Consider the following 27728-nt stretch of genomic DNA (forward strand, 5'->3'; position numbering starts at 1 on the left):
TGTGTAAACGCGCGGCCGCCCGACTGGCCGTCCCCTGGCCCACAGTCGTAGCTGAGACCACCAGATCCCGCTACGAAAGGAAGAGATTGCCCTTGGCCAAAAGTGCTACGAAGCAACTTCTCCCCGTCTTCCCAGAGCTGCTGGATGAAGTGACACGTTCATGGAAGGACCGTCCTTACAGCAGCAGTAGCCCGATTCCCGGGGCCTCGTCCCTCGATTGTGAGGCGATGGAGAGCCTGGGCTTGCTCCGCATGCCTCCGATGGAGCCACTTGTTGCAGCCCACCTCCACCCCCGGCTGTCTGCAGTGTCCTCCAGGAGTCCCAGCCTGCCGTCTAAATCTGACCGTTTTCAGTCGGCCCTGACTGAGAAGGCTTATAAGGCAGCGGCGCTTTCTGCCCGGGCGCTTAATGTCCTCTCCCTGCTCACTGCTTACCAAGCCGAATTGTGCGAGGATTTTGGACACACACAGGACCCAGCAACGTGGGAGGAGATTCCGGTCATCACCGACCTATGTCTCCGCGTCCAACGCTGTGCGGTTCAGGCCACGGGCAGAGCGTTGGGAACTATGGTGCTGCAGGAACGGGCGCGGTGGCTGAACCTCGCCAACCTGTCGGATAGGGAGAAGGATGACATGCTGGACATGCCCATTGTCCCGGAGGGGATTTTTGGCTCTGCATTGGCTTCGATGCAACGGCGTTGTGAAGCCAAGAAGAAGGAGGATGAAGCTCTTCAGCTCTGCCTCCCTCGGAAACCTCCTACTCCCTCTCCACCTTTGCAGCGCAAAACCTTCACGCCGGCTGTTTCTCAGGTTTCACGTTTCAAAATACCCAAACAGCCAAGGCCCCAGCCCGCCCCGCCTCCTCCTCCCGGTCGGGCCGGCTGGTCTAAGAAGCCCTCGGCCTCTGTTGCAGCCCCGCCGGCTCCGCCCGCGCAAGCTGCTAACTTCCAGGCCAGGAAGAAGAAACAGGCGGCCTGACAGCCCCGCATCTCGCCAGTGCAGCTAGACGTTCCTCGTTCTCTAGCTCCACCTGTTTGGCTTCCAAGCGTGCTCCCGGGGATATCTCTCGCCCCCGTCTCCCAGCTGCCACGGACCGTGCCAGAGCATGGGGAGAGGAACGGACATTTGTCAGCAGAGGTTTTGGCGGTTGCCCCTCTCAAACGTCCACAAGCACGCACACACACATTATGTTTGAAAAAATTAAAATGTGTTCCGCTGCAGCATCCAGGCCAAAGGCCGAGGGCGCAGCTAATAAAAAAAGCCAAAATCATGAACAGCGCGGTGGCGGCACCTGCCGCTTCCCGGTGGCAGGCGGTTGCCCCTCCCGGGACAGCGGCAGCAGTGCACCCATCGCTGCGCTGTCATCTCGGACGTGGATGCACGGCGCGGTCACGGAACCATTTCGCTGTTTCGGCGAGAGAGGGCGCTACCGCATCACGGATAGAGCCTCCTATGGTGGACGGGCTGCAGGGTGCGCCTCCTCCCTCCCTCAGGTGGGAGAGGTGGGCCGCACACGCAGCCCCACCCTGGGTGTTAAGGACGATTTCGAGGGGATACAGGTTGCAGTTCGCCACCGTTCCCCCTCGTTTCGCCGGCATTTTGCATTCCCAGGCTCGAGGGGAGTCAGCCCACGTTTTACAGGGAGAAATCAGCTCCTTGTTAAACAAGGGAGCGATTTGTGTTGTACCTCCTGCACAGTGTCAGAGCGGGTTTTACTCCAGGTATTTTCTGGTCCCCAAACGGGGGGGGAACGGGATTCGCCCTATCCTGGATCTTCGTGCTCTGAACAGATATCTCCGGAAATACAAATTCAGGATGCTCACACACGCATCCCTGTTGCGTCTTGTGCGGCAGAACGATTGGTTCACTTCTGTCGACCTTAAGGACGCGTATTTCCACATCCCTATCTACCCTCCCCACAGAAAATTCCTGAGGTTCGCTTTCCAGGGGATTTGCTACGAGTACCGAGTGCTTCCTTTCGGTCTCTCTCTGAGTCCGCGGGTGTTCGTGCGGTGCACGGAAGCGGCAATAGCTCCGCTGAGGCGCCAGGGCATCCGCTTGGCCACATACCTGGACGACTGGCTGCTGCTGGCACAGTCGGAGCAGGAGGCCAGGGCGCACACGCATGTTCTCGTGGAGCACCTGTCCGATCTGGGTTTTGTGATAAACACGGAAAAAAGCGTGCTGTCCCCAGCGCAGAGCATAATTTTTCTGGGCCTGTCTCTGGACTCGCTGTCTTTCACAGCGCGCCTCTCGGCGGACCGCGTGAGGGTTTTCAGGACATGTCTTGGATTTTTTCGTCCGGGAAAATCGGTCCAATTCAGGCTGTGTCTTCGATTGCTCGGACTGATGGCGTCCGCCATTCTTGTTGTCCGGCTCGGTCGCCTCCACATGAGGGATTTTCAGCTTTGGGTGGCCTCATGCGGCCTGGACCCCGCCCGTCATGGCGCACGCAGGGTGCGGATCACTGCTGCGTGTGCCAGGACACTGCGTCACTGGCGGATCCCGGCCTTTCTGACGCAGGGAGTCCCTATGGGCTCCATCCTGTCCAGGAAGGTGGTCACTACGGATGCGAGCCTGACGGGCTGGGGTGGGATCCACGAGGGCCGAACTGTGAGGGGCCGATGGAGCGTCGGTCTCCAGCGGTCCCACATAAACTTTCTGGAGCTTTCGGCGGTTTTTCTCTCCCTGAAGCATTTCCTTCCGTCCCTCGTGGGCCATCATGTCCTGGTAAGGACGGACAATACAACGACGGTGGCGTACATCAACCGTCAAGGGGGTTTGCGCTCCCGCCAGTTACACATGCTGGCACGCAGACTGATCCTCTGGAGCAGCGATCGCCTCCTCTCTCTGAGGGCAACGCACGTCCCGGGGGTCCTGAATACGGGCGCGGACCTGCTGTCCAGAGGCGCGCCTGTATACGGGGAATGGACTCTGCACCCAGAGGTGGTGGGACAGATTTGGACCCGTTACGGTCGGGCCACAGTGGATCTGTTCGCATCAAGAGAAAATGCGCACTGCGCTCTGTTTTATTCTCTGCGCAGCATGGATGCTCCTCTGGGCGTAGACGCACTAGCGCACGTCTGGCCGCCCGGGCTCCTTTATGCATTCCCTCCCCTGGCGTTGATACCCCTCACTCTGGCCAGAGTGAGGGAATATGGCCACACACTGATATTGGTAGCTCCGCTTTGGCCTGCCATGCATTGGCTGGCGGAGATATATCAGTTGCTGCGTGCTCAGCCTTGGCAACTCCCGCTACGCAGGGACCTGTTACTTCAGGGGAGGGGGACGGTCTTCCACCCACACCCAGAACGCCTGGCACTGTGGGCTTGGCCCCTGAGTGGCTCAGTCTGTCAGCTGTGGGACTCCCACTGCGGGTGATTTCCACTATACAGAGTGCTCGAGCCCCCTCCACTAGATCTCTGTATGGTTCTAAGTGGGGGGTCTTCGTGGAGTGGTGCAATAGACACGGCCACGTTCCTCTTCAGTGCCCGGTGGGGGTGATTTTGTCATTCTTGCAGGACCTGATTGACAAGAAGAAAGCCTTCTCCACGGTAAAAGTGTATTTGGCAGCTATTGCTGCCTGTCACGTGGGGTTTGAGAAGCACACGGCGAGTCAGCATCCATTGGTCTGCCGCTTTATGAAGGGCGCACGCAGGCTCCTTCCTGTGTCCAGACCGCTGGTACCACCGTGGGATCTGGCTGTGGTTCTGGAGGGGCTTAAGGGCCCTCCCTTTGAGCCACTGGAGGGGGCAGATTTAAAACACGTCTCCCTCAAGGCGGTGTTGTTGCTGGCTCTGGCGTCAGCTAAGCGAGTCAGTGACATCCATGCGCTTTCGGTGCATCCGACATGCGCCCAGTTTTTCCCAGGCGGTGTGAGGATGGTTTTGAGGCCCAACCCGGCTTTTGTGCCTAAGGTGGTGGGCTCATGTTCTCCTATTGATCTTGTGGCTTTCCCTGCCTCGTCAGGGGACTCGCGGTCACATGCCTTGTGTCCAGTACGCGCGGTGCGCGCTTACACGGATAGGACTGGGGGTTTCAGGTGGAGCGATCAGTTGTTCGTCTCCTGGTCTGGTCCTCATAAGGGAAAACCTGTCACAAAGCAGCGCCTGTCACACTGGGTGGTGGAGGCGATTGCTTTGGCCTATACGGGTCAGGGTTTGCAGCCTCCTGGGGGCCTGCGGGCACATTCGACTCGGGGCATGGCCGCCTCCTGGGCCCTATTCAGAGGGGTCTCTGTTCAGGACATCTGTGCAGCGGCGAGTTGGTCCTCGCCTCTCACCTTTGTCCGTTTCTATATGCTGGACGTCTCCGCTCCGTGCGTGGCACGCGCAGTTTTGCTGTCCTGACCGGATCGGAGTTCTTTTCCCGGTGGGTTGGTGGACGCTAGATAAGCTTGTCTGGCAATTCGGGAGCTACCACATCCCATAGTGAGACATCGAGCGGAATATTATGAAAGAGAACTTTAGGTTATTTACATAACCCCGGTTCTCTGAGTAATATGAGCGAGATGTCTCACCAGACAACCCTCCTTGCTGGGGCGAGTGAGAAGAGGTGCTTATCTTGAATGAGTTGGTCCGTCCGCATGAGCTATTTAAGGCAGATGGCACTACATGATGCGGACGGATACATTCACACGTTCATCAGCCAATCAGGGTTGGCGTAATGAGATTAATGCTTCTGAGGGCTGCAGAGAGGCTTGCATCCCATAGTGAGACATCTCGCTCATATTACTCAGAGAACCGGGGTTATGTAAATAACCTAAAGTTATCTGGAGGCTGTCAGTGTTTCACCTCAGCATGTACAGGCAGCAGAGCTCCTGTCGTTACCTGGTAGAGACGGAGTATCTGTCCTCCAGGTGTTTACAGTCCACACCAGCCACTGTGATCTTTTTAATGTCCTCCTTCTTTATTCCCATGTTGGAGCCTTTGATGGTCACAGAGATCTGACCGTTCAGAGGACCGTAGCGAGGGATAATCTGCAAGAAGAACAAGAAGAATACTGTAATATAATAAAGGCATAATACTGAAACTGACTCAAAAATCACTGACTTTAGTTGGACATGAGACAGATTTCCACCTTTAAAGTACAGTGTGTAATAATTACTGACATCTAGTGGCTCTTCCAAACATAAACATGTTTTCATCTTTCAGTGGATCCAGTGGCCTCAAGTGCAGCAATGATTAAACTATAGGTAACTTCAGCATTGTGTACATGTGTACTGTCTTCTTCTATGGTACTTTTAAGACATTTCTCAACCAAAACAGTGCTCTAGCTCCTATCAAACAAAGCAGATACTGCAGGTTTTGGGCATAGTCACACCAGGGTAGTAAGAAAATAGTTTCTTTATTTACATGGGACCTTTCAAGCTTTTCAACTATCCTGTCTGGGGGATTCAGTTCGAGTGGGTACAAAAATTCTTCGGTGACAGGCTCAAGGGTTCATGTTTAGACTATTTAAAGAAGGGAAAGAACGAGAAAGCAACAGATGATGGAGGTCTACTTGATGTTGTTCTGGATGGTTATGGAACACAAAATTTCTACGGTATTTTTATTAACTGAAAATTTGTTTAACTTCTACTAAACTTGTCATTTCATGTATTTCTTACTTTTAAGATGCAAATTTTGATAAATAAGATATGGTAAATAAAATAATTAGTTTCAGTTTAAGGAAAAAACAAAACGAACTGCTGGTACAGGCTTCCACACACTAGAGGGCGCTGCAGAGAGGAGCTGAATAGCCTTTAATAGGCAGAAAAAAAAAATAACCAACCTTAAAGTCTCTTCTTTAGTTAAGCAATGAATTATGTTATGTGTTAAGCATTTTTATTTATTTATTTATGAGAATAAAAGGTTTGTTCTAATACAGCAAATGATGCAGCTAATTAACATTTATCCTCTGAGGACTGATGGTGTAAAGCAGGGATTCAGTGCCCTTGCATTACTAATTTCCACATTAATTATAGTAGAAACGTGTGGACTTTACCTCTGAAGACAATGATTGATAATCACGCCCCAGAAAAAGCTGGACTTAACTGCTGTTATGAAAACAAATCCAATCAACTTACTATAATTTAATGTGGCTCATTCTGCCTGTTGGATTCTTGTCATTTTGCTTTTGTGATTCATACTGCTATAGGTTTCAGACGATTCTCGCCCTCAGTCATCCATGTCATTGCCTTCTATGTTTATCTTTTCCCTGTAACTGCAGCGCGCTGTGAGTGGCAGCTCTCCTTCAGCTAAACCGTTAAAAGCCACTGCATGAGTGGTGCTTTAGACATGTTTTAGATGAAGTGTTGTGATTTATGTTGAGAGGCTGCCTTGTGTGACTATAAGCTGAGAAAACACAACAGAGTGACTCAGAGTTTCTCCTGTATCTGACTGAAATGACAAAACAAGATGACAGCCTCAGTGTTTTGCTCTGTGGAGCCACTATCAGCCATAATCAAAGTTTTAAACAGAACAGAATGAGTTCTTTTATATAACACAGCTTATTCCAAAAGAGGTGCAAAGGTTATAATACGTATTTTTCTCAATTTTTACAGTTTGTGCTTAATGCAGTGAACGGACATCCTTAAAATTGGACCTTTCAGTTAGTGAAAAACCAAGGGAGATGCTCCAATTACCATGGAGAAGGATAATGGATTGGATTTTTCTGTTTCAGCAACCACAACAACAGCAGGTCTTGAGACTGCACCAACCTTTTAACTCCATTTAGAACAACATAGCTGTGAAGTTTTGCAGGTGCATCAAGCACATCGTGGGAACAAATGGGCTTTTAACACCTGATGCTAACACGTATCCTGTCTGATCCAATCACAGGTGGACGGCTTGAAATGCAGCACATTTTATCAGAGTATTACAGTCATGAGTCTTTAGCAACCTCTTGTAAACAGATCTGACTTTCCACCAATCAGCCACCACATTCAAACCACTGACAGGTTAGGGTGAGTAACACAGATGATCATGTTCTTCTTGGAAGACCTGCATCCATATGGATGCTAATTTGACACCACATATTTTAACATGTCTGCAGACAGTGAGTAAACTTCAGCTATATAGACCCTTTCTGAGGTTAAAAACAACAAAATGCTTTATGGTATATTAAAATAAAAAAATAAAAAATAAATAAAACAAGAAATGTGACAAAAAGGCCCTTACTAACTAAATCCTTGACTAAGTATATTCCACAGTTGAGATGTGACTGCCTCCCAAATCCTCCCAAAATCAGGACGTGGAAACCACCAACAGTGTTAATTTCGAGACCTAATAGCGTTTTTCTATTACAGTATTACACTTTTATGAATTATATAAAAGCAAAAGAAATGCAGTAAAAAAATCTGGGGCAAAAAGATTTGCCAAAAAATACAATTAAATAAATTAATACAAATAAATATAAAAACAAATACATAAATAGTAATCAAAATAAATTAATAAATAAATAAAATTGTAATAAATATAAGATTTTTTTTTTAAAAAGCGGTTTGTAGCACATTTGGGGTCAAGGGGTTAATTTGGCTGGAAATTATTTTCCACTTTGGACAGTAATCCCTCAATGTGGGCGGGATCAGCTGTGATCAGCTTATTACAATACTTTGATTTAGCAGATTTTATCCCAAAATATTTATAAATGAAGAGTACAGAGCTGGATGTTTAACAACAGAACGTAACTATCAACAAAAAGAAAAAGATCGATCTGTAAATTTTTACTCATGATTCATAAACATGCTCATGTATTGCCCTGCTGGTTTAAGACGTTTCCCTGCTCCATCACATCCAATCCACATGAAATTAATTTCCTCAACAGCTTTTCCTGAAGCGCTGCACAAAGATGTTAATAACTCATTGATCTAAGCAGCTGAAGCAGAGAAACATCTAAAACCTGCAGGGTGCTGCCCCCACCCTAAAGACCAGAAATAAACAGTAATATCTGATATATGTTCAGAAATCTGATAACTATGATTTAACCCCCCCCCAAAAAAAAACAACAAAAAAAGCTATAATGTACCATGTAACAGAAGTATAACATGTCATCCTAAATGCCTTTTTTAACTCCCTCCAGCACTGTAATGGACCCTGAAAACTTAAAGAACTCCATGGTTTCTGGTAACTAATCTGAGGAGATCTCACTCCCAACCCATGGGGTTCAGAGGATCTATCGAATCTATAAAGTCCTGGTACCAGACGCTCCATGATACCCTGAAGATGTTCTCCGTCCACATCCTGATAGATCTGAGCGATTTCAGAGGCAAAAAAGAAAGACCTGGTTATGATGTTATGGCTGATTGGCTGTCTATAAGCTGCTTTTTTAATGGTTTTATGTAAAGATTACTGTCAGGAACATTTCATTCTTTGTAATTTCATCTCAGACATCCAGCTGGTTCCACAACACATAAAAAACCTAGAACATTTGATATTGACACATGAGGAGTGTGGCATCAGTTTTAAGACTCACATCAGAGATTTGGGGGTTGGGACACTGCGCCGGCTCCGGTGTTGGGCAGAGCTCGCTGTAAACACAAGTCTTTGAGGCTTGGCACCAAACACATTGGTACTTGGCATCAGCATGTTTACACAAGCTGCAGTCTTCTCTTCCCACTGAGCAGTTATACAGCACAACTGTCAGGGATGGTGGGAAAAGAAAAGGAGGAGAGGTTAGAGCTAATTATCATCATGCAGCTAGAAGTGAAGGGGAACTGAGAAACTAAAGCAGTGTTAACTTGGTATTTCTATGTGAGTCAGACTGTGAAATGTGACACACCAACCTGTCAGAGTGCTGTCAATCTTCTTCTCAGTGCCTCTCTCTTTGATATGGAAAGATATGTTCACTTCCTTCTGCTTCTCATAGGCAAACTGCAAACACAAACACACAATCATGTTTCCAACTCTTCAGAGGAGATTAAACGAGGAAGTCAAGTGGACTGGAGCCACCACTTATTTCTTTATCTACTGATGTCTCTTCAGACATGAATTAAAAGCTCCTGAATGCATCAGTTAAAGTCAGAGGAAAGCAAATTCATTTACGTGCATGGAAGCAAGTTACATCTGTTAGAAGTTGTTTAACGGTTATAGGGAAATGTGAAGTTGGATTTTAGGGCTCTATCCCTAACATGTTGGCCTTTAATTGAAAGTTGTTTGACAGGAAATGGATCTGAAAGCGAGAGGGGGATAAGCCGGGACTCAAATCTGGGCCAGCTGTTTCAAGGATCTTTAGCCTCTGCACATAAGGTACCAGTTAAATCAGCTGAACTACCCAGTGACCCAGAAATGAAGCTTTCCGGCAAAATTTGGGCTGTCCTTTTATTAGTAATACCTGTTCTTCGTTTATTAACTTACTGATCATTCAGTGGATAAAACACATTTATATGTTCTTTTTTTTCCAAGTGGATGTGTCGAGCAAAGCTGGCATCAACAGAGAAAGTGAGCACATCTCATTTCTATAAGAGGTAAATCTGAACTACTGGATAACAATCACATCAAGTCAAATATTAGAATTATGGTCTCATTATAGCACAAAATACTTGTGAGTAAAGGAACCCAGTTTTCTAGATATGATTAGAACTAAGTTCGATCACATTAGAACACTTGCTTTTGCTTTGCTTGGCTTGGAAAAGAATCTCAGAGACAAGGCTGTTTCTGTCGTGCATTTATCACACTTGACTACTGCAGTTCACTTCGTACACACAACTTTTCCAGACACCACTGGACTCCGAAAGCAGCAGCCAGACCTCCCACCAACTGCACCAGCAGATAACAAACCCCAATTTCAGCTTCACTTCACCGCTTACCTGTGTGCTTTAAGATTCCAGTTAATACTTTTAAAGGAAAATCTGGGAATGGTCCCTGAATATGTAAGTATGTACAACTCCATGTGAGCCTGGGTGGGTGTACCCTGAGATCCCCTGGTGATGGGGGATGTCTACATTGGAGAATCCAAATATACTAAATAGTTTCTGTTTATGTCACATCTCTGTCCTCTTAAATGTGCGACACCTGATGGGAAAATTATACTAAACTGACCCTGTTTTTACATGAGTAGGAAGATATCTGTATTTATGAATGAATTTGTGTACATGTGTGCACAATTGGATGGTAATTTTTCCATGACGGACCTCATAACCTCTGAATTTGAAACTGGAGATCTGATCTTGTGCGACATCCTCTTCTGTGAGCTTCATCAGCTCAGTCCCGATGGAAAAGCTTCGGTCCTGGAGACACAGAGAGGAAAACCATCGACACCATGAGATTGTTGTGTAGTTCAAATGTTAATGAGCAAGTCCGACTCTTACCTGATAGATGCCAAGGTTTCTACCCTGGAAGCTGATGGGAATCTTGTAGCCGACGGGGATCAGCAGCGGCTCTGGAGACTCGAACTGAGGACAACTGTCCGGCTTCAAGACGGAGTCGAGATGATTATGATTTTAACAACTGTTTAGATATGACCCTCTCCCTGGTCTTGTACTGTGTTTACATCTTATTAACATCATGGATCTCTTACCACATACAGGCATAAAATCTCCTAACAAACACGCTCACCTGTTGTGGTTTGACGATATGTTCTCCACCCACAGCATCATCGCTGTCACTGCAGATGTGATCCTGGGCGTTCCACTGACAGCCCCACTGACTGGTCACACACGCTATACACCTGAAAACAGATGGTTATCAGGACATAACAAAAAGTAAAAAAAGAAAAAGGTGACCAAGGCACTCTGAGGTCAAAAATGAAAAAGCCTTAATAATACATGGAAAAAGTCATTTGTCACCCTGATGAAGGCAGTGTGCCGCAATGAGTAGGTGCATTTTTAAACTTTTCCATGTATTAGCCAATTTTAATAAAGGCTTTTTAATTTTTTACTTCAAGAGTGCCTTGGTCACCTTTTTCTTTTTTTGCCACATCAGACCCCGGTACAAAAGAGCACCTTGAAGATTTTGTTCTTTTTCACTCAACCAAAAAAAGAAGCACTCCTTTTTCCCATTTTCTTTCTACACTATAATAAAAAGTGATTTGGTCCTTAAGTCAAAGATGAGGGTAATACAAATAAGATGAACAACAACAAACACGTATTACACTATCATTATTTATTTAAAAAAGTAAACCAAAGAAGAACTCCTCAAACACAAATTGTGTCTCACATTTAATTCTAGAATATTATCCAGAGGAGTTCATGGTCCACTCAAAGGTGTCCAGAACAAGCCCAGATCATCAACCTTCCACCACCGTGCTTGACAGTTGGTTTAAAAGTCCAATATTATACATTTTTCAACAATTTCATATGAGTGTCAGAGGTCTAACAACATTGTTTTCAAAGTGTATTACCCCAAATTCAGCCTTGGTCCTTCATTTCAGCCATTCCAAAAATGGCTAGCGAGCTGTAATGACAACGAGCCGTTTCTGTGTTTGAAACTTTAAATGTTCATAAGTGGTGCCTGTCCACGCCCCCCTCTGTGGGAGAGGGTCTGGCTTTCGCTGGTGCCCACTCTGTGATTTTATAGGGCAGGATTAGCTAGTTTTTTGGGGGGGGGGGGTCAATAGCAGGATCCACTAACAGGGGTAGTGGTTATTTCCCTTTGTGAGGTCACAAAGGGAAAGATCTCAGACTCACCCATTTGAGGGTTTGCTAAAATGTGCAAGCGAAGGAGAAGACAGAGTTTTCTTATATTTGGGCCTCATGCACAGGCTAGTAGGACACACATGACTGTTAAAAAACCTTTAGAAAGTGAATTTTGCATAATATGGGACCTTTAAGATGTTTCTGCTGATATGCTGTGCTGTGAACTTACATCTTCACTTCACTTCACACTGATCAAATACATAAAGAGCATTTGATTAGAATCACCTGGCTGCTAATTAACCTTCTTTATTCCAATGGAAGCAATAAGAATTGAATTAGTTTTTATCTCGCTTTTTCTGCATTTTTAGCTTAATTTTATTAGAACAACTGTAATATGTGACGTTGTCTATCTGAATTGACATTTACTGAATTCTAAGACTTGGAAAGGACCAAATCTTTTCTTTTTTCCCCCCTATGTCATGAGACATAAAGCACAATTTAAAGAGTGTGTACTTTCTTTTTTGTGTGTAACTATATCTAATTACATGAAATGTGTGTGTTATCTATCTTACGGTGTGTTTTGGTTCTTCCTGATTGTAGCAGCACAGTTGTAGAAGTGATACTCTCCTGACGTCACCTGGATCGTTCTGTTCACCTGAATTGTGACTGGGACGGACACATAATCTAAACAAAAAAAAAACACAGACATTATTTTTTAAAAAGTCACTAAAACTTTGCTAAATTGGATCAAAAACAGCTGCAAAACTTTGAAGAGAAAAGAAAACATTTGGCTTCATGAAAAGAGGAATCTGAAGTAAACCAACTCATCCATATCACTGAGCCAAAGTAAGGCCTAAAAAAATTTCTTAATTATTTGGGACATGCCAATTCTTAAAGAAAATGTAAACATAGAACTTAAACTGTGACTGGCTGCAGCTGGAAAAAGGCTATGTGAAAAAAACTAGAAACCAGAATTTTGATTTTATTAGACCCAACAGTTGCAATAAATTACTATAAAGTAAAAGACTGACCACATTTTAAAATGATGTGAGTAAAAGTGAGAATGTTGCCTTCAAAACAAAACTCAGGGAAAAAACAGATCGTGCATTAAGGAACTCTTTTATCCACCTACCCTGCTGGTCAGGAGTGGGTGGGATTTCCGTGGGGTCAGGCAATGAGCAGGTCACCTGCACCGTAGTGGTGCTGATTATCACGGCGTCAGTAACAAAGGAGCCGAAAACACACAGCAGCTTATCGTGCTCCATCAGCCTGGGGAGGCTGGGTACGCTGATCTGAACCTGGAGACGGAAAACACAAAGAGGGACATTAAAGGATGTTTGAAGCAGGAGAACAGAGATGGAGAGAAAAGGCAGCAGCAGCACAAAAGAGAGAGCAGAAAATTATAGTTAGAGAAGAATTTGCTTTCTGTTCTCAGTGACTGACGGAGGTTGTTTTCCATTTCTGAATAAAAGTCAAACTGGATGTGACAAATACACACAACTAATGCCACCCTTTGTTGTGTTCCACACTCTGTTGTTGTTTAATGTGTGTATAATAACTATTTCATTTTTGTATTATTGTATAGTTTTACCTATATTTGTTATTATAGTTTTATGTAAATAATAATGTCATAATTCCTAAGTTTTTTGTTATTAATTCCTCTTTAGGCATTATTGTTTTTTTCATTTTCACCATTTACACGCACAGAAATATTCAGCTTCATTTTAAGTCACCTACACTCAGTATATGACATTAATTTTCCCGTTTACTGGACTACGATCATTAACATGTAATCATTCACTCCCATATTATGTCCTTTTACATCACTGTAATGTCTGTGTTCATTCAAAGGCATAGTTATATCCATATTCTTCAAAATATGGAGTTTTACTCCAAAAAATATTTTTCCCAGCAGCCATCTGGTTCTGTCCCAACTCTGTCGGAGCATCTAGTTTTCACATTATTCCCTAGAATATTAACTCACCGTGTAAGCCTCAAAGAATAACTCCTTCTTATTCTTTATTTAATAAAACATTAGACTAAGAACCTTTGGGGGATTTAAGTTTTGTTCTCTGTCTTCAGCCAACCAAAATAAAACCTGCTAATAAGGATTTTGGCATGTTTTTTACACTTATTAAATAATGATGCAATTCCAACCTCCCACACCAGAGGCACACTGAACACAGCACTAGGTTATGCATTATAAAGCAACTGTGTGTTTTGTAAAAACTCTAGTAGGATGTAATGATAAATGTGACCTTGTTCAAATGAAGGGAATCATAAAATACTGTTTATATGGCACTACTCAGACGAAGGTCCTTACAGGGTTAATCCTACAATATTAATACTGTACATGTACCCACTGTCACACAGTCCTGGCATAATATATATAAGAAATAAATGTATTAATTAGAATGAATAACATTGACAATCTTCTACTTGGTACAAATAGTTAAAAAGGTTACATTCTATAAAACAAAAACACGACTGTTTACAGCACAAATATGCTTTGGAGCATGAAGTTGAAACTTAAAATGAGCACAGATCACTGGAGGAGAAATTATTCAGGTAGTTTTTAAAAGAACTTGATGAGCATCAGTCTCCCATGTGAGAGACCTGGGTTCAAATCCCACAGGGGACGAATATTAACACCTTCCAGCTGGGTCTTTAGGCAAGATGCTTAATGCTGCTGCCTAACCATTGTAAGTCGCTTTGGATAAAAGCGTCAGCTAAATGACTGTAATGTAATGAAACGTTCCCAACCTGGGGTCTGGAAGCCCCTGAAGGAGTTCATCAAATAGGGTTAGGGCAGGGGTCCATGGCTTTTTAATATTTGGATGAAGGGTGTCCTCAAGGTAAACAGTTAGAAACCACTGGTCTACACCACCATTAAAGATACAGTGTGTATGAATTACTGGCATCTAGTGGTAAAGCAGGGCATAGAAATTACTTGAAATACCAAGCACAGTTGTGAATGGATGGTGGCCAAAATTCTTCCAGACTTGAGCATGTTTTCATCTGCGAGTGGATCCAGTGGCCTCAGGTGCAGCAATGACTGCACTACTTTTGGTACCTTATCCCAAACGATGCTGTAGCACCTACTGAAACTAAGCTGGTATGGCTCAAAGTTTCCTAATGAGGCACAATATGGCAGCAGTCATGCATGGAGACCCACAGCAAGCAGCTCTAAAAGGTTCATTCTAAGAGAATAAAATCATAACAGTTATTCTAATAAAGGGACTAGATACCTAATAGAAACTGTTTTTAATGATATATTAAATTTCTCTGTTATTGACTGTTGATTTTGTTACATGCTGCACATTTAAGAAGATCCGTAAGCCTTTTTTTATTTGTTGGATTAGATTTTGACATACAGGTGATGTGCTGTAGAAACAGATACAACATGAACCTTGAATTTATTTTCATGGGGATTTAAACGCACTTCTCTTTCAAAATAAAAAAAAGTTCTCTGTGTCTAAAGCAGAATATAAAAACAGCTGACCTTGAAAAACATTTGTCTGACCGCGTGTGTGTACACATGAAAGCAACTGTGTGTTTGGTGCATCAATAATTACTATTCAACTGTGCTGTTGAGCTCCTCATTATTCTTTGCTGACCTCAACTATTTAAATTTTGCTGCTGAAGTTTTCATTTCTAACTTTTTTTATTTGCTAAGTCTCGAACAAGAGGGGCTCTTGAACAAAATCACCTGAGACTCTCTTCTCTTCAAGTATGTAAATTCACAGGACAGAAACTTTTTTTCCTCTTCTTAAGACAAAATCTACTTGTCTTATGAGATTAGAAAATAGGGTTGGTGAGTTCCAAATAGCCTCATTAAGATGCTGCAAATGTAGGTTTCTGCTCAGAGAAACCTTAACTGGTCTACTCCACTGCAGAACACAACACCATCTCAGAGGATTCACAGGTAATGGCATACAAATTAAAATCTAAAGCTAAGGGAGAATTACTGATTGTACTTGTAACTTTAACAGATACCAGCATATGAACCATAGGAAGCAGCTAATTCAGTTATTGGCAGAGCTGCAGAGGTGACTCTCAGCCAGATATTACAAAAATTAGAACAGCCTTCAAGATTGTTGTGAAGGATGAATATTGTCTTTAACTTAGCTTAAAATATGTTTCTGCACCCAGCCAACCTCCTCCCTTTAACTTGTTTGTGTATAAAGACAACCCGTTTTGAAGGCAGCAATATTTTTTCCAAACCAAACGTATTTAATGAGGCAAAATAAATGAATATAAACTAATTCTGTAGGGCTGTGAGTTGCTGCACAGCTCTCATTTATCATCATTGATGAAAAATAACATTGATGAAACTTGGTCTCAGTTGTATTAAAAAACTGTTTTAAAAGAAAAATGACCAATTTGTGCATCGTTTAATTTCAGCATCCAGAGCAGAAAAAACTTTAATCATTTTCTTATGAAGAGATACTACTCAACCTTCCCTAACTTCTTGGCCACTAGGGCGCAGCGTAAGCAAGTTGTTTATTTACAAGCAACATTATTGATTTTGGCTGTTTACGGCATATACTCTGCTAAGTGACAGACGCTGACAGACATTCTTCTCTATCTTTGCTCTGCACTGAGGGAATATCTGACTGTTTAGCTGCTAAATATTTCACTTTCTCTAACAGTCAAAGTAAACCAAAACAGTGAAGGATTGCTATAAACAGAACAATGCACTGAAAGAAAACCGATAAATTTACAGAGCAGTGAAAAAAAAAAAATACAGAAAGTGCTCCGAGGTCTTTTGCATTACGCACAGTAAAAAGGAAAACTATGCAAAACGCCAGCCTTTTGTTTTAAATCATCAAACTCTCACAATGGTAATCAAAACTAAAACTGCATGCAAAGTTTGTCTTTGTAACTGCACTTCACAAGTATTCAAGACACCTACTTCAATTTACTAGGTGTTTCTTTAAACCTGACCTGATTGCATTATCACATATCCATTATGTTGTTTTGTTGCCTGATCACAGCTGATGAGAATGAATATGAAAAAGTCTTTCAACAAATGTAATTTACATATAGAATGTACTTCTTCATACTTGTCAGCTTCACTTAAAAAAAAATGCAATCAAACCTTTGACTGCTGAAATCCTGAAGCATGAAACATACATAATGTCTCATACATAATGAAAGAGAATGATCTTTTTTTTGTGAGTAGCTGACAGGATCAAATCTGAGTAAAGTGTAAGAGCAGTAAAGTCTTGAGTAGACAGGCATGATGTGAGGGGATGTCTGCTGCTGTTACATCTTGAAGGGCGGTATTTCTTTCTGTCACATCAGCTTTTTGATCAATTCTTCATTAATTCAGAGGGCCGGGCTGTCAGGCTCAGACAGCAATACAGCATGATATCCTCTGCAGGAGCTCAGTAAACTCTATTTGCCACAACATATTAATAATAAAATTTATTTAGTTAGAAACCATTTTCGTAGGGTTTTGTTTTCTTTTAGATAAAGTACTAATAATTTTTATTTGATCACATGTAATCTATTTTAACTTAAAATGGACTCTCCTTTTTAAACAAAACCTCTACATGTTGACTTGCCCTGTCATCTCAAAAATCTAAAATATGAACCAAAGTGTAAAATTGACCAAAGTAATGTAAACTTTTAACTTTAGCCTTTCTGACATACCATTAAACCACCCATGTTTGTAGCTGAGCATTAACATTAGCATTGCAGGCTAAGAAGCTAACTACCTTCATCTGTAGCTGAGCTTTACCTCAAAAGCAAACAGCTAGCATAACGCTACATGAGTGTTAGCTAACTAAATTATAACACTGGTGACAGGTCATGTTAAAAACTGTGAAAGGTGTAGTATTCTTTTTTAAATATGGACTAAAAGTAACACAATTCATGTTAATGTTAGCAGATGGTCCTGTTTACAGTTAGCATTCACTTTAAATGTTAGCTTAAGTTAGCTAAATGTGAGTTTAGGACTCATCAATAACAGGGCATCAGTCTCCCATACCTTTATGGGGTATACGGCTCCTTCTTCAATTTAGATTCTTATTTTAAAGTTACAGAAAAAAAGGAAAAAGAAAGAAGTGACAGAGATACAACAGATAGAAGGCAATGACCCTCCAATCTAAACAAACACCAACCAACTGCTACATCTGTACAGAAACACAACGGAGAATTTCCTTCAGCTTTTAAAGGTAAACTAAGCTGACAATCATCAAGAGTTCAGAAAAAATTAAAGCGATAGCAACAACATGTATCACAACAACAACCAAAGTACCAGAAACGCACACACAACCCACCTAAACAAAAGTAGCTCTTAGTGTATAAAACAACAGGACAATGCAGTGAACGTCAGCACGCAGAGTATGAAGACTCCAAGATGAGTGTGATCATGCTAATGCAACCACACCTCCACGAAGGCTAGAGGAAGACCGGAGTGGTCAGCAGCAATACCGGAGTACGAATCCCAGCCACCCCACCACCAAGATGACCCTGGATCCACTTAGCCAGAGCCCCCTGCAGTTGCTGGGCACAAGACCTGGTGGGGGCAAGATCAGCATCCACCAACCCCGCCGGGCACCAACCATCCAGGGCGGGCAGAGCACAGGGCTCAAGAGCCGCCCCCCTCAAGGCACAACGCCCAGGAAGATCAGGCTCCCGCAGATGACCACACGGTGTGGGCCAACAGTCACCCATGTTCCAGCTGCAGACTCCGTAAACCACGGCACCATCATTCACTGCTCCCTCCTCTCGTACCCTCACCCACACCCATACACCCTCCCTCCAGCCAGCCACCCACATATACCCACACACCCTTGTACACCCACCCCCACCGTCCCTTCTCCTCCCACCAGTAACTCCTCATTTACAGCCTCCTCTGCACCATCCCAACCTAATAGTCTCCCCTCCATCCACCTATATCTGCAAGCCCCCGCCCCCCCACAGATTACAGAGTGAAGTGAAGTAAAGCATTCACATCTATCACTGTGAACTTGGCTCACCTGCTGTGTCTTCTTGCAGCTAAGGTTCGGTGGGCTGAAGCTCTCGATCCTAACACACTGCTGGTCTGGTGACCACAGCCAGGTGTTTTCTTCTTTCGGCCTGCTGCAGTCCTGCTTTCTGGTGCACCTGTTAGTCGAGGAAATGGTGTAAATGTCAAACTCTGCTAATGATTCAACCTCCAACTAAGCACTTAAATAGACTGAAAAGTGAAATAAGGAGTTTGCACAAGTTTTATTTAAAAACTGGTAATGCCATGGTGAGTGTTAGTTTTGTCATTTAAATGGTCCTGGATGAGACGATGGAGATGACAGGGAGAGATCTAACATAAATACTTCATTAGTGCAGATTACTATAGAATTCCACATTCCTTTACTCTTTTAGCAGCTTATCTACTGAAAAGGGCCAAATCTGACCATAAACTTTCATTTAAGCTAACCACTTTGGGTGGGGAGCTAACTGCTAACCTTGTTAAAAAACAGACAGGCCCAGCCAAGCAGTCAGTCCCAATGACTCTTTGTAGGTTGTTTCCCTCTGTCTATCATTTGTTCCCATGACTGAATTCATTAAATTAAACAAGGAGTGGAGGTAAAAAAAAAAAAGAAGAAAAAAAAAACCAATTCTTATTTAGCTTGCTAACTGTCAGTGTTAGTGACTCACTTTCCCTCCAGGACACACCAGCCACAGTACGGATCCCTCATAGAGACGCAGGAGTGGCAGTCTGTCTTCAGGTGGCAGGCATGGACTGGAACCTTGGTGATCTGGATACACGACAGGCCTTTATTCAAAGGGCTCTGGTATTCTGCACAACTTTTTTGGCTATGACATTAAACAGCAACTTAGCAATAATAATAATAAAAGGCAATTTTTGAAATAAGCTCAGAATACACCTAAAACTCTTTTCAAGCCAGATTTGTCTCCTGATTATATTTACAGCCATCATAAATTTGTTCAGAATATAGATAAGAGAATAAGGATCCAAAAAGAGTCTTCAAATGTACTTATCAAACCTCTAGTTCAGAATTATCGTTTGCCAAATTAGCAATTAGCTCTTCCAACTTCTGCTGGACAAATATGAATTAAAATAAAAATGCAATCATTCTCAGGAGTGCCACAAAATATAAAAAAATCTGTGAAAAGGCAAAAAAATTAATCAGGAAATATAGAGGAGAATAAATCAAAGAATTAAGTGTGTAAATATGAAACATTTAATAGAATCTAAATTTCATAATTTATTTTCACAATTATTTCTTAATTTTTACTGCAACTATATTAATATATCTGTCATAATGCTGATGTAACAGGACTGTTACTGGAGTACAGTATGGTTATAAAGGTAAATTGCATTTGCGACTGGTTTAAAATAAATGTTTACTGAACCTACATTTAGGATCGTTCACATATCATTAATCTTAGCTTTCCAGTGGTGTATAACATGTGGAGGTACTTGGAAGAGAGAATGAGTAAAATACATATTTATTTGTAGTCACGTCCAACCCTGGGACGTCTGATACCTTTGGGTTAACCAGCTACTGTCACCTGTTATTCACTTTTCTAAACAAGGAAATGGCCAAATCAGCTGATCAATGAGACAAGAAACTATGAAAAACAATTGAGAGGAAAAAAAAAATTAAATAATAAATAATTGAGAAAAAAAGAAGAAAAAATACATATAAAATATTATATGTTTAAAAATCTAATTAAATAAGATTATTTCAGATTTATGTTTCATTACAGTATGAGTATTTACACTTTTATTTATTACTTTATTTCTTTTTAAATGTTCACATTTTGGCAACAGTTGATTTCTTTGCGTTTTAGAGAATAATTCTCTTTAGTTGCATTATGTTGTAAAGGACATGAGATCCTATATGTTTATTTCTTTCACATCAACTCATTTCTATGACTGGAACGTACTTCGTGTTTGGCTCAGCCAGACTTCCATCGATCAGCTATAGCTGGTCCAAAATGCTGCTGCTCGACTTTTAAGAGGCAAAAATAAACAAGAGCACAATTCTCCGTTCTGGGCTCCACCTCATCGGTTCCCTGTTTGTTTTAGAGTTGATTTTAAAGTTGCTTTATTTGTCTTTAAGTGCCTCGCCAGTCTCGCCCCGTGGTGTCTCTCAGACCTTCAACCCTACACTCCTTTGCTTTCCCTCAGGTCAGCAGGCGGGTTACTTTTAACCATCCCAACAACCAAGAGGAAACTTGGAGGCGTCCCAGCGTCACTTGCTGTTTTTAAAACACATTTTTTTCTCTTTGGCTTTTAATTCAGTTTGAGATGTACTATGTTTACTTACTATTACTTATTTGAGTTGCTTTTAATATAAGTGCAGTTGTTTTATTGCTCTTATGTTTGGTCAACTGTGTTGTTTTTAAAGTTTTGTGTAAATAAAGTGGATTTGAATGACTTACTGTACCACATTTCACTTAGATAAGACTGAACACTGTGAAAAGTAGATATTTGTCATTATTTTGGAGCACAAGCTGCAGCGTGCTGATGAGTAAAACGTTATAAACGAGAATATCTGGGAAAAAAACTCAACCTGCTTGTTTCAGCTGTTCAGTCATCAGTCTGCTGTCACTGTGCACATGCTGCCTCATTAATGAATCATGTTTAACAAGTTGCACCAACATGTGCGGTGCATTTAAACCACTGCGTTAAAAGGTACGTCAACCTGTTTGACTTCCATCCTGTGATCCTTCAGTTTTCTTTTAGCACATGTTATATTTTCCCGTAATGAGCTAACTTTATATTGATGGCATTTCGCTGCGGAACGTCTCTCAACCAGCTGGGGAAATAATTTTCCTCTGACAAGAAGCGCCCGCTCTAATAAATTTAAATGAGCAGATGGAACAAGCTCGAGCATCGTCGCTCCACATGATCAAAGCAAAGTGCCCTCTTGAAGTGCTTTGTAATTAATTCATTTCTAGATCAATAACAGCTATTTCACCTTAGTGTGGCAGCAGCGAGGGACGCAAACCGAACGATGAAAGGACAAAGGGAAAGAAAGATAGATGATGAAAAAAGGCAGAGTAGAAAACAAGTGGGCCGATGAAGAAGGAGCGAATAAATCAATGAGCGACTTCAGTGTAGTAATGGAGACAGATGTATTGGTGTTAGTCGACCGAATGAATAAATTATCATAGAAGACAGAGAGAATAAATGAAGGACTAATTAAGTCTGCACCCTGATGGATGAAATAGAAAAGCAGCAGAAGTAAGCACAAAGCAGCATCTCTGACCTTCTGCACTGGTGGTGGATGGATGAAGGAGTGAAAAATTGATTTGGTTAAAAGACTTATTGATGAGCAGGCGTCTGCATAAGTTTGACCTTTTTCTCGGTGGTGATGTACAGGTGTTGGAGGCTGGAATCAAACAGCAGGTTCTTGTTGACCGTGTCTCCTGTGACTTCGCCTGGCGCTCGCGAGTACACCTCAGGATGAGCCGACAAATGTACCTTCAGCATCTACAGAAACACAAAAACTCCATTAGTGCCTTCAAATCCACACCCGCCCTGCAGTTTTCCCCTTCATTGGATTAATTCTGCTTCTCAGAAAGTTGCTCCAAGTGTGTCACCGAGCTAATTCAAAGTCAATAAGCCACAGAAGTTGGTTTCAAAACAGTATTTTCTGAATCTAGTGTAATTAAAATACTTTCAATGATGGAAGTGAGGCGTTGTTTAGATATTTTGAACATTTATGTATAGCTGATTAAACCCTGTTTCCAGAAAAATGATCAAAATAACATTAATCTTACATTTGTTGTTGAGCCTGTTGAATATGAGAAATTATTTTTATTTTTAGTTTATTTTAACAACTTAAAGATTTTACGTAGCGGTGCTCAGGAATAGTTGGAGTCATGTTTCCATTGTGTTCTATTTTTTTAATAGTTTTTCAGTGGGAGACAGATGAGGACAGCGGGCAGGCCAGTCTAACACACTTGCTGTTGGACATCCTGCAGAATGGTCTGGCATCATCCTGATGAAATAACCACAGACCTCTCACCTGGTAGCACATCTTTTCAAAATTACATTCACTGATGCATCAATGGTACCTTCAGACATGTCACGTCCTCCATGCAGACTAAAACTACCCCATACCATCACAGCCTTCTCCAACAGCAGCCTGGATGATCTTTCTTGTCTTTGGCACACAAAAGCAGATGACAATTTCTCCCTAAAGCATCAGAAACGTGGACCCATCTGACCACTTGTCCTTTGTCTTTCTGTCCACCTGAGTCCAGAGAACGTGGCTTTTTTAGTGCCTTTGCACAGGGTTCATAAACAGAAAGTCTTCCTCTTTGTGTAATCCACTTTCAGGTTCCATTTTTTGAAGCAGTGGTGGACTGTGTCGAGTGAAAAATGGGTTTTGGAGGTTGGAAGATCACAACTATCCAAAGGTGGTTTCTGTCCTTGGCCTTTCCAGACTTAGTTTTCCCCAGATTTCCTGAACCTTTATCAAACATTCTGCTATCTAGATGCTAAAAGACCGAAGTTCTTTATATTCTTTTCAGCTATTGAGATTTATTTATCGAACCGATTGATGAGTTTGGCACAAAGTGATGGTCTGACCCACCCTTGCTTGGAAAGACAAATCCTTTGGCGGGTGCTGCTTATATACCCATTGCTGACACCCTCACCTGTCACTAGTTAATCTGCTGGTTGGAGAATCTTTAAAAACCATCTTACTAGATGTTTAACACATTTTTCTGTTTTCATTTTACTTTGTAAAAACTTTAACTGTGTTGCTGCATTGAATTCTAGAATTGTTCATATTTTCTAAATATAATCAAGATTCGTGGTGAAGAAACGTGAAATAATTTCTTTCTACTTTCGTTTAAATAAAGGTTCAAATACAGATAAACATTTCTTTTGAATTTTGGGAATTTCCCCACTATACTAGAATTAAGGTTGCATTTTGATCACAATGACGTTTGTTTTTTATTTTCTTGGTTGATGTTTTAATAATCAGTAACATGAAACATGTATTGTTATTTGTTGTTACTTGGGGATAATTTTAAAATAAAACTTTATTAGTAATGAAAATTTTTCCCACAGCTTTACTACCAAAGTTTCCTTAGTGTCACAGGAAAGGGTAAATTTTATAAACACAACCAGCATCCAGTTTTAAATGGACTGACCCTGATCAGCAGTGAAATTTGGTGATTTGTCCCTTTATCCACCAAGGTTCATAAAACTCAGTCTGGTTGTTTTGTTCATTTTGTTAAAATAAAGTCCTCACAACAACTCAACTACGCTCTCACTTTGGAGACAAAACTTTAAGACATTTGTAAAAGTTTAAGAAGAATAAGTGGAAATGAATCTTCTTGTTTTTCTGATTGTGTGTTTTCTAGTCGTCAAATTACAGCTTAAGAAGAAAGGGGAGTGACACAAAAAGAAAAAGACAAAAAAGCCTGGATGGTGCTAAAAAGGTGTGTTACCTCTCCTGTAGCGGTGCCCAGGAACGCCACTGCGTGGTCCATCTCCACAGCCACAGCTACGGCAGTCATGTGACCCTTACGGACCAATGAAGGCTCAGCTCTTAAGGCGAATTCAGACTTGCTGGCCAGCGGTGAGGGCAGGAACTCTGCTCCACACTTGAATTTAAGTGCCATGTCATTCTGATGGAGCAGAATAAAAAATATAGCAAGGTTATTGACTCAACATTGATATTTTTCAGCTTAATCTTCCATACAGATTATTTAATTTTTTTTGCTTTTTACCTGGTTGTTGCTGCTGCAAAGCTCCTCAGACTTTGAAGAATACGGCGAATAGACGGCCAGCGTGTTGTTGATCATGCCGTTGTGGTTGTAACAGGCTCCAGTTATCTCAACAAGCCGATGGTTGATGGACTTCAGAGGGTACATACCTACAAACAGCAACACAAACAGTCTGCACCCACTTCAACACACTTCTTTCTGTTCTACCTCACACAGAACAAAAGTAGTCTCATTATTTACAGAATCAAAGCTTTTCTTTATGAATTGATTAAAATGCTCTAATGCAGATCTTTCTTTAATAAATTTACATACCTTGAAGTCCGTTTCCCTGTTGTGCTACTTTTATGTCCTGAAATGACTGATTCAAATCTACGCCTACACCTTTTTCCTTTCTTTTTAACAACTACATGAAAGTTTCCACACACAACAGGTAGTATAATTCCTGTTTAGACAATAACAGAAATAGTGTAGTTACAAACCTGTCATGTTTTGACAGATAATTCATATCCTTGTAGAAAAGTGTGAATATTTTAGATCAAATCATCTATTTAACTGCCTATGTGAAGGTCTTTAATCAACTACCTCAAAGTGACATTAACATTTATCCAAATCTATCATAAAAACTACAGAGAACATCTTCCTCAGTATTAAAATCTCCTCCCTGTCTTTATCATCCCACATTCGCAACCTCAGTATCATCCTCAACAATAACCTCCCTTTTGAGCAATACATCAACCCAGTCACCAGAGCAGCATCCTTCCACCTGAAGAGCATCACCTGTCTTCATCCACCTCTGTCCTTTCCTGCAGCTGAAGCCTCATCCATGCTTCTGTCACATCCAGACTCAAATGCTGTGATAGCATCCTGTACGACTCATCACATAAAGTCTTAGACAAGCATCAATACATCCAAAACTCACCTGATTGACTCCTCATGTGACCACATCACCCCATTCTCCTACAAACACCCCTACCTTCCTGTTTCTGTGTTCAGTTAAAAATCCTCTTCCTCATATCTGGCTCCCTCCTTTCTAACTGACCTTCATCACCATGCGCCATCAGTCCCCGCTCCTCTGATGCTAAACTTCTTTCCATTCCCATCATGACCAAGTTCAGAACCTAGAGTACCAAGCTTTCTCCACTGCTGGCCCTTACCCCTGAACTCACTCGCTAAAGTCATCCATGAATGCTCTGACCCGACACTGTTAAAAAATCTCATTAAAACTAATCTCTTAAGCACTGCTTTAATTAACTCATTTTTCAATAAGATTTGAGTTTATTACCTAATGTTTATTATGTATATTAGTAATGTTTTAGTGTTTTTTCTAGTAGTATTTTCTGCATTTTGAAAAGTGCTCCATTAATAAGATGTATTATAATTATTATTATTATTGGGTGTTAATTATACTATAAAACCTCTCATCCTCAGTTTACTTTTAACTGTCATTGCACATCTGACTTGGATTAAATTTGGCAGCTGAATAAAAGAGTAAAAAAAAGATAGTAAAAGGAGATGTAAAAAGATATTTTTTTCCACGTTTTTTTTTTTTTTTTTAAGATTTTGACACATTTATCAGACAGTACTAGATACCTGTTGGTCATATTAAGAGTTAATTTCAATGTCAGGGAATCAATTTCATCTGAACAGGGACTGCAGATGCACATTAGCCTAAGAATAACTATGGTACAATGCCTCAAATGGCAACTTTTATGTTCAAAATTGCACATGGTTCCCTTTTATATATACGACGTAAACCAACAAGAAGATGTTTTAATTTTTATCTAATAAATAAAACTCTTCAGAGAAAGCGTCCATTTTTCCGAACATTTTCCAGCTCCTGTTTCATCTTAGAAACAAGTTACAGAAAGCTCTTTTTCCTCTCCTCATTGTCTGGAATTTTCTTTCTGAAATCGTTTGATAAGTTGTGATACAACCAGCAAAATGAGACTTACACATGGCTGAAACAGATGAGTCTTCACCAGAAGTGAATGTGATGAACAAGACTTTGTCAGAGGCTGAAACTCTTCCATACTGGCCTGAACTGGTCATAGTTTGAGCCAAAACCAGACCTGGTGTTCCTACATAGGCAGCCTGAGAGGAGACAGAGACGAAACACGTAAGTTGTATGTTTACAGAAAACGTGATTTTAACTGAAGTACAACAACGGCCTCCAACTCATCCATAACAGCAAAGTGCTGTCACCTGAACTTTGTTGTACTTATTGGTGGCACTACAGTTGAGCTGTAGCTCGGTGTACGAGTAATAGCTCTGATCGTCCTCGCACATCCTGGAGATGAAGGTGAAGGTCTTGGTGTCCTGCATCCCGAGCGTCCGAGAGAACAGGAAGTACACAAAGCCGCTGTCTTTGAAGGCGAAACGGAAGTCATGCAGGTACCGCAGGACAAAGGGGTTGGCCTGGACCGCCGAGGCCTCGATGATGCTGTCAAAAACCACCCAGTCCCTGTAGTCTTGGAGGATGCGGGTGGAGATCAGCTTGGTGCTGTCGTGACTGCCGTATCCTTTACCAACCTAAGAGAGAAGAAGATGAGGATGCAAAACAAAGGAAAACTTTTAAACATCTAACAAGCAGACCTTTCCAGAACATAATCTCCGAATACAAGTGTCCCATCAGAAAACACTGACTCCTCTTTGAAGACATTCAGCTGCCAAGCAGAGGAGGGAATAAGCTGAATCTCCCACTGAAATACAAACAGTTTTGGACTTACACTCTGGATACTTTGACATTTAAAGGCTTAAATAAAGAAAAGGATATCTGTCCCTTCCTGTGTTACTTGCTGATGCAGGTTGATTCCTGATTCATAAAGTCATGCACCTTGCTTTTAGTCTCAGTTTAAATGAATGAACGAATTAAATCCTCAAGGGAAAAAGATTAAAATAATGATAAAAATTAAAATAATTATTAAATTAAATAATTTGTTTATTTAAAAATCCCCCCAAATTTTTTTTGACAAAAACATGAATAAAGAAATAAATAATAAAAAGTGTGTATTGAACTTAATGTTTTATACACACTATCAATATGTCCAAGTGTGCAGAATAAATACACACTTACAGCAGCTATAATGTGCCACATTAGGTAGGATGTTTGGGATGGCGCCATACATGTTAACTCTGTCTGATAAAATATCACCTTACTGCAAAAATGAAGCCACAAGTATCGTCCTGCAGTGTACAAGTCAGCTGTGTGGTCTAAAATAGCTCCATTGGTATAAAAATGACTAGCAACAATCCTCAGATGTACCTCCGCCTCCCAAAATCCCACAACCTGCCTTGTGATCAAACATGTGTTCTTGTCCTCTTTATCTGCCAAACTACCCGACAACTAACATCAAATATTCATTAAAAATAATAAACATTAAAGGTCTTGTTCTGTTGAACTGAATCTTGCCAAACGAGTCAGCAGCTTTTACCAGCTCAGAACTATCCCCAAGAACTAGTTCTTTAAC

The 27728-nt window shown here is 41.7% G+C and overlaps 1 protein-coding gene across 6 annotated transcripts in view; it reads right to left on the reverse strand.

The window, feature by feature from the left end:
- The window catches only part of plxnb2a.1 (plexin b2a, tandem duplicate 1), a 232899-nt gene that overhangs the window by 30890 nt on the left and 174281 nt on the right, over nt 1-27728 (reverse strand). For all 6 annotated transcript variants that reach the window (XM_041977968.1, XM_041977965.1, XM_041977966.1 and 3 more), the window contains 15 exons: nt 26464-26790; nt 26214-26352; nt 24265-24410; nt 23983-24162; nt 21875-22009; nt 19201-19301; nt 18543-18669; nt 12686-12851; nt 12126-12237; nt 10535-10646; nt 10288-10389; nt 10111-10206; nt 8764-8851; nt 8454-8617; nt 4829-4977 (listed from right to left, as the gene is read on the reverse strand). In XM_041977968.1, the coding sequence (XP_041833902.1) occupies nt 4829-4977; nt 8454-8617; nt 8764-8851; nt 10111-10206; nt 10288-10389; nt 10535-10646; nt 12126-12237; nt 12686-12851; nt 18543-18669; nt 19201-19301; nt 21875-22009; nt 23983-24162; nt 24265-24410; nt 26214-26352; nt 26464-26790 (2144 nt within the window). The remainder of the gene's footprint in view (nt 1-4828; nt 4978-8453; nt 8618-8763; nt 8852-10110; nt 10207-10287; nt 10390-10534; nt 10647-12125; nt 12238-12685; nt 12852-18542; nt 18670-19200; nt 19302-21874; nt 22010-23982; nt 24163-24264; nt 24411-26213; nt 26353-26463; nt 26791-27728) is intronic.

The sequence above is a fragment of the Melanotaenia boesemani genome, chromosome 23, assembly GCF_017639745.1.
Source record: "Melanotaenia boesemani isolate fMelBoe1 chromosome 23, fMelBoe1.pri, whole genome shotgun sequence".
NCBI lineage: Eukaryota > Metazoa > Chordata > Actinopteri > Atheriniformes > Melanotaeniidae > Melanotaenia > Melanotaenia boesemani.